The sequence below is a fragment of the Dunckerocampus dactyliophorus genome, chromosome 19 (assembly GCF_027744805.1).
Source record: "Dunckerocampus dactyliophorus isolate RoL2022-P2 chromosome 19, RoL_Ddac_1.1, whole genome shotgun sequence".
NCBI classification, from domain to species: domain Eukaryota; kingdom Metazoa; phylum Chordata; class Actinopteri; order Syngnathiformes; family Syngnathidae; genus Dunckerocampus; species Dunckerocampus dactyliophorus.
The window spans coordinates 18593179-18600494 of record NC_072837.1 but is presented as its reverse complement, the minus strand read 5'-3'; the positions used below and the strand labels follow the sequence as shown (position 1 = coordinate 18600494).

At 45.3% G+C, this 7316-nt stretch overlaps 1 protein-coding gene across 1 annotated transcript; it reads left to right on the top strand.

Moving 5' to 3' along the window:
- Positions 1-4847, top strand: vrtn (vertebrae development associated). Its single transcript, XM_054761998.1, has 3 exons — positions 1-187; positions 1857-2183; positions 2629-4847. Exons 2-3 carry the CDS (start codon positions 1872-1874, stop codon positions 4369-4371), a joined length of 2055 nt encoding a protein of 684 aa, XP_054617973.1. The 5' UTR covers positions 1-187; positions 1857-1871; the 3' UTR covers positions 4372-4847.
- Positions 4848-7316: the final 2469 nt, after the last annotated feature.

Sequence of the window (7316 nt, the reverse complement as noted above, 5' to 3'; positions counted from 1 at the left end):
GAAGCAGCAGGAGGAGGAGGAGGTGTTTCTTTTCGTGGAGACAAAAAAAACGCGATGGACAATTTCCTGAGGAGTTTTTGAGTGTGCTTGATTGCGAAGGTTTTGCAGCGATGATGGAGTGAAGACGCTGCAGGAGGAGAACTCTGTGCACATCTTTTCCTGCCTCCGAACCAGCGGATTATCTCAGGTAGGTTTGCACTTTCCAGGGTTTCCTGGCAGTAAAACATGGCGCTAACCACGCAGGAAAGACAAGATTATGCAATCACCCTAAATGCAGCCAGCACTTTTGCACGTCATTGCTTGAAAGACGCCCAAAACGTCACGTTTTTCACATGTTTGCGTGGTGCTGCCTTCAAAGTAGCGTTTGTGTAGACATAAAAAAATAGCCCAAGTTCGGGAAGCCACTCGTAAAAACCTGAACTTATTCTAATTCATATACTGGACACAAAAGATGGGACTTTTACCTCCTGTTTAAGTTACCAAATATGGTTCCTAAATGATTTCAAGAAAGAGGCTAACTCAGCTGCAGTTGTTTGAGTGGAAATTGGAAAATTCCATAATTTTTTCTTGTGTAAAAAGTGCTAAGAAAAGGAAAGTGTCAATTTCTTGCAGCCGGTTTAGCTCTTTGTCCGGAACCTAACTTGGTGTCTGCGATTTAGAACTAATTACAAACCCTGATTTGATGGTTTGTTTGTATTTTGTAGTATTTCCAGACTAAAAGATGATACTGTATGATTTTTATTGTGTAGCGTCCTAGAAGTTACCAAATATGGTTCCCATCTGATTTCAAGAAAGAGGCTAACTCAGCCACAGTCATGTAGTGGAATTTGGGAAATGCCTTTACATTCTTCTTCTTGTGTGTGCTAAGTGCTAAGAAAAGGAAAGCTTCAAGTTCTCGAATAAGGTGAAACGTGAGTGCTAATTTAGCTCTTTGTCTGGAACCTAACTTGGTGACTTGGTGAGTCTGTGATTTTGAACTAATTACGAGTCTTGTTTTGTTAATTGTAAAATTTTAAAAAATCAGCTGGGAACCATATTTGCTAACTTCTGCGACGCCTACAACAACTTTCATATCATCTTTTAGTTTGGAAATATTACAAAATACAATATTTTGGAGAATTTATATTAATATTTATTATTCCAAAATACTATACAATACAATACTAAAAGATGATATGAAAATTGTCGTAGAAGTTACCAAATATGGTTCTTAGCTGATTTTTTACATTTTTTGAATGGCTACCTCAGCCACAAATATTGAAGTGTAAATGGTAACTTATCTTCTTGTAAGATTGTTGACTGCGAGTTTTTTAATGGGCCTGCAGCACATTTTAAAAGCCAAGGTCACAATTGGACGTAAAGTTTTTTTTGGCTGTGTGGTTTTTGGCGTTGCCCACATCGTTGCTTTTTGGCCGTGGAGAACGTAGTTGTGGTGACCATGAAGGAGGGCGTACGAAATGTCTGTTGGCCGCACTAATTACATATGTGGGGTGCACGTGTGGCGCACGACGCACATACGGAGTCCGCAAGTGCGACGTATGAAGATTTTTTACCCAAACCTGACACCAGCAAAACGTACGAAAGACCCACGTTTGCCATACAAACGACGCACAAAGACGTACAAAGTGTTTAATCTTGCAACCTGAAAAAACTTAAGCGGCCGTCGAGTTTGGTTGACATGACAAAGAACGTCTGCGGCCAATCTACGGCTCGCAAATCGGCACGCTACACGCGCGCCCTCCGTGCGTGTGAGCCCGTATGACTGGTTGTGACCTAGGCTTAAGAAGAAAACACCAGTTACCATTTGTGCCTAACTGAGCTGCTGCTTTCTCCATACGTTCTTGTACACTTCTCAGAACCCCACCGCAGCCATGATCCAGAGGAACGAGTTGGTGCTGTCCGTCCTGAGGGATCTCCAGGAGGCCACGGAGAGCTCGGGCCTGGACACTTTGACCAGGAAAGCCCTGGAGGCGGACCAGGTCCTGGCTCCCTTCCAGCTGCCCCGCACGCCCTGCCAGGATTTCCCGGAGTGGGTCGGAGTGGATGACGTCGCTCAAGGATTGTACCCGGGCGACGCTCCCGTGGAACTCCTGCCCCTGCGCTGTAAAGGAAAAGGAAACCTGTTGTTTGATGCAGCCAGCATGCTGCTAGTGGGCAACAGTGAGCTGAGCTTGGAGCTTCAGGTAACCATCCAAACACAGAAATTTGGTTAAGTTCGGTTAAATTTTTCTTGTCAAAACATTTAACGAGGTGTAAACCGTCCACACCCGGGGTTTGAGCCACAGCCCACTGAATGACAGTCGAGAGTGAAAGGCATCAAGCTGTCAACTCAATATCCAGCAAGACTCTTTACTTAGTAGGTTCTGGCACACACAGAATACCTTCAACTCTAACCCCTAGGGGGCCCTTGTTGGGAACCCCTGTTACAAAGGGTACCAATACAACTACTTGGTACCACCCCCCCGGCCTGGGTCGCCACAACATGTCACGCCAGATACCCTTCCTGATGCAACCCTGGCCAAGGAGCAAACCCATTTATCATGTTGTCTTTGTTGGATTTCTTGGTAGTGAAACTGGATTCTGCAAGAAACTGTTTTGAGCTGTGTGTTTTTTTAAAATCCTACACAGGTAAGGACCGTAGTGGAAATGGTCCTGTGGAAGAGGTATTACCTGTCGGGCATGATCGACTCCAAGATGATGCTCCAGGCGGTCCGCTTCAGCCTCTGCGCCGAGGAGTCCGAGGACATGCTCAACCTCCCGGTGGCTGTCCTGGAGGCCATCTTTGACGCCGATGTCAAGGCCTCGTGCTTCCTGGGCTCTTACGCCAACATGTGGCACGTGTACGCGCTGTCGTCCGTGCTGCAGTTTAACATCTACTCCATCTACCCCATGTTCAACCTCAAGATCCGGCCTTACTTCAACAGACTCATACGGCCCAGGACATGGCCGCAAAACTCCAAGCCACAAACCCTGCACATCATGTGGTCTGGAGAGCTGCATTCCGAGTCCTTGTTCAGACCAGATCATTTTGTGGCCTTGGTAATGTCGAGCGACATTGCATTTCGAAGTCCTGACAGCGACCGGAGGCCCTCGCCTACCAAAAGCGATGAGCTCCCGAACCATGAGCCGCAGTTCTCCTATCCCAGTCTGAAGGACAAGTACAACATCACCAAGAGGACCTTCTACCGCTGGAAGAGGCAGTCTCAGGAGCACTGCAAAAAGTCGGCAGCGCGCTACGAGGCAAAGTACTTCCTCCAAGCGTGTTACCTGGAAGGGAGACTCATCCCGCTGCACCAGTTCAAAGAATTCTTCCCTGAAATCTCACGCTCGTCTTACTACAATTGGAAGCATGAGCTCCTGAAGTCTGGAGGAAACTTCTCCACATCCTCGTCTACAGGAGAGATCAGTCCAGGAGAGAGTACCGAGCAAGAAGTCTGGTCCTCCCCAGAAGCCAGGCAGGACGAGTCGGACCAACACGATAGCGTGGCCAGCATGTTTGGCCTGAGCATGGCCAACCTGGATCTGGACCGGGCCCAGAATGTGGCCCACATGCAGGAAGCTAAACGCTGCTTGCAGAACTGCATCGCCGTGAACGCCTCCTTCCCCTTCAGGATCTTCAAGCGCAACTTCCCAGGAATCTCTAGATCCACCTACTACAACTGGAGGAGGGAAGCCATGCTGTTCAACAGAGGCTACAAAGCCAGCAGCAGCGAGGACAGCTCGGATGTCGACAAGAGCCAAAGTCCGAAAAGTCTCTCGCCGGTCCCGGAGAATGGCGCCCGGGACATCGCACCCAAGACGAGGATCTGCAGGCAGAAGCATAGAAGTTTCCGGTTGGCCTACATGGGTAAGAAACAGCTGAGAGACGGCGCTAAGCTGCTCGTTCGGAAGTCTAAATTGTCCTTAAGCAAGTTCAAGCTCAGGTTCCCGTCCTTGTCGCTTTGCTTCTTCTGGCTATGGAGGAACAGCAATAGGAAGATGAAGGCAGCCAATCAGAGGGCAGAGGCTCTTGAGGTTGAGAAAAGGCCCTTGGCCGCCACCTCAGAAGTAACGATGGCGGACAACCACAAGGCGCTCCTGTTTGGGGAGAGCCTCACTTGTGTGTCTCGTCCCAACGTGGCCTCCTTCGATGTCCCGCATCGCCAGCACAGCCTGGTGGGGGCGCCGTTGGATGAGCGCATGTTGGCCTTGGATGTGGTGGCTCTGGCCAACTTCAAGGCCAAGGCCAAGCTGTTCCTGCAGCAGCGCTTTGAGGAGAAATCCTTCCCCACCTTCAAGGAGTTCCGCTCCTACTTTCCCTTCACGCCGCGCTCCACCTACTACATGTGGAAGCGGGCTCTGCATCACGGGGTGTCGCTGGTTCACGGCTAAAGCTTTACGGTATGTTTTATTCGCACCCTTTCCTCCTGCTGGAAATTTGCACATGTGTGGAAATGTTGCGGGCGTGTTGGAGGCCTGCAGGCAAAAGGTAGTTCAAAGCTTTGACTCCCTGCTAGGCACCGTGCTGGGCACCCTTGACTTTTCACTGTATGCTATGTGCATGTTCTTTTGAATGTTATTATGACCCTCCTTACATTGTTTTATGACTAATTCTGACAAGTGAGCCTGTTTTAGACAGATTTTAGGTGCACATGATTGTTTTTTTGTGTGCTAATCAACACTATTGTGACTTGCACTACACACACTCGATGAATGTCTTGACCTTGGATTTAAAGATGCTTCCTAGACTTGAATGTAAATGAAGATATTTTATTTTTTCTACGACCGCTAATGCCAAAACTACCTACTACTACTACTACTACTACTACGATAAGATACTACTTTAGCCACTCAGTGTTGCAGGAAAAGGTACCACAGAGCTGTTGTATTTTTTTCTGTTCAGACAAGCTGTACTGTGTTGGTCAAATAATAAACCGTGCACCGTCAACTGATTTTTTTCTCCTTCTGCTTCATTTGCCATTTTCTTGGTATACTTTTAGCCACAGATGCAAATTTAGACTTTCAAGTATACGGGCAGCATGAAAGCAGAGCACTCGGCATGCATACAACGTGCAAACGAGCTGCTTTGAACAATAGCAAGCTAGGTTTTGGTTTTGTGTGTTTTTTTTTTCCTCTCTGCAGCTTTATTGTGCTCATGCTAATGAAGCTAATAATGGTCAAGAGTGGAGGGAAGGGGGTTGGAGGTAATTGTATGCATGGGGATCAAGGTGTTGGAGATAAGGCTGAAGACACTCAAGGTTTTTTGGGGGAGGGGGGCATGCTAGAAGTGGAGAGACAGGGTGGGGGTCGAGACGTGGAACTATGACTTTGATCAAGTGATACTGCTGGTGTGTAAAAGTCATGCACTCTGATGCATTTTTTTCTTCCTGTTAATTTGGTTATTTTATTTCTTCATATCCCCTCTTATAGCGCATATGTCTAAGACACTAAATGGTAATATAATGATTATATATCATCTGAATGTCTCATGGTTAACTTGGGTAACTTTAAAAGTTGGAGTTTCTACCTTTTAAAAACATGATTTACGTATATAACAATATAAAACATATTTCCTATGTTCATATCATAAAATCTTAATACATTCTAAATAAATTGCCCCAAAATGTGTTGATTTAACCAGAATTATGCTGTCATTTTTTTCATTGCATTGTTGAAGTTCACTATCTGTCATATATTCCCACCTATTTGCAAACCTACCCTGGGTTCCCCTTAAACGAGCATAGAATGTTGATGCATTACACCTTTTAAAAGTTATTTCAGGTAAGTCACTTCGTTGTCAAAGTGTGCGCTGTGTTGTGCGCGTGTGTGTTTAGTGCACAGTAAGGCTGCATGTTATCTCAACCATAGCGTGGAAATAATAAGAGTTGGATGGTCTCGGCATACAAGAGTTGTGCTCAGAAGAGACTATCAAAGATCGTTCAAAGCAAATAAAACAGTGTGCCACTCCTTAAGCAATCAAATTCCTGCTTAGAGAAATGGTGTAAATATGCGAATGTTCCTTATGTGCACAAAAGAGCACACTAAAGTAGTAAATAGTTCGTCAAAAAGCCATTTTAATCAGTGCGCTCTGAAATCCTCCGGTTTAATGACGTGAAATCGAAGCAGGCTCACGTGTAGCTGCAGTCTTTGTCCACTAGATGGCAGTACGTTGCTTTCCATAGAAGCTATTGCATGATTTATTCAGGAAAAATGCAGCCAAAATGTTTCATTTTGGACACAAAGTCGACCAGTACAGGGTGACATTTGTGTGGAATTACACTTTTGGGATCATATTTCACAGGTGGTCATGTCTTTGTTTGTAGGTGCATACAAAGTGCAACACTTAACTAAACTGCTTATTGGATATGTAAACAACATAAAGCACGTTTTCTGTGCTCTTTAAAGCTAATATCTTGATGCCTCTGGTAGCCACATTCGTTTTGCCTTGCATACAAGTGTAAGTGAAGTTGCATATTGCTTCTTAATCCAGTAAAACTGTGAGCGCTTGAAGGAAAAGTAGTCGCATCTAAACCTGCTCTTTTACACTTCAACCGGGTGCACTTTAATATACGCTACATTCATTTAGGCCACTAAAAAAATCAATAAATGACATTTCTTTTGCGCCCGAGCTTCATTTTCCATCAGTACTAACCGTTTGCTGCACAAGGGTAGAAAAGCATTAGTTAATTCCATAAAAGAAGAATTAGTCCCACACCGCTGCCTCATGTTTGCATGAAACCATAATGAGGAATCCCACCCTTCCTGTTTTGCATTAAATAAAAAAAATGTTCTTTCCATATATTTGCGTCGCACTACAAGCTGAAGTGTGTCCGTGAAGGCTGTGATGGATGCTCAACATGCAGGCTGCCGCCAAACACGCCGCAATGGCACAAATCAACAGATAGCTGTCGGCAAAGGGGTTAAATGTCAAGCAAACACGAGCCGAGTCCATGTCTGCGATCATCCTTATGCACCTCTCCTTGTGTGCAGTCTCGCACATTTGGGATTCCTTGCAATGCTACCGAAAGCAAAGGGGAGAATCTTCTTGTCTCTGCAATGCACCATCCATATTATTATAGGTTTCTGCAGCCGACATTTTTGTTTTTAATAACAACTTTTCACCAAAAGAGACTGCCAAAAATCAGGGTCTCTCGTGCTCATTTTTGTGTGGAAAAGAATAATCTCTTGTAACATATATACATTTGTTTTTATCCTTTTTTTGTCTCCTCGTTGCATTTAAACTGTCTGTTATTACTCACAATGTAACGAACCAGGCACTAGGACCTTGAGGAAGGTGAGTGATGCTGCTATGTAATTGACCTGGACTACATAGGACC

Coding starts and splice junctions, on each gene's coding strand:
- vrtn (XM_054761998.1), top strand. CDS start 1,872: ATGATCCAGAGGAACGAGTTGGTGCTGTCCGTCCTGAGGGATCTCCAG. Junction 2,184..2,628: donor AGCTGAGCTTGGAGCTTCAG/GTAACCATCCAA, acceptor AATCCTACACAG/GTAAGGACCGTAGTGGAAAT.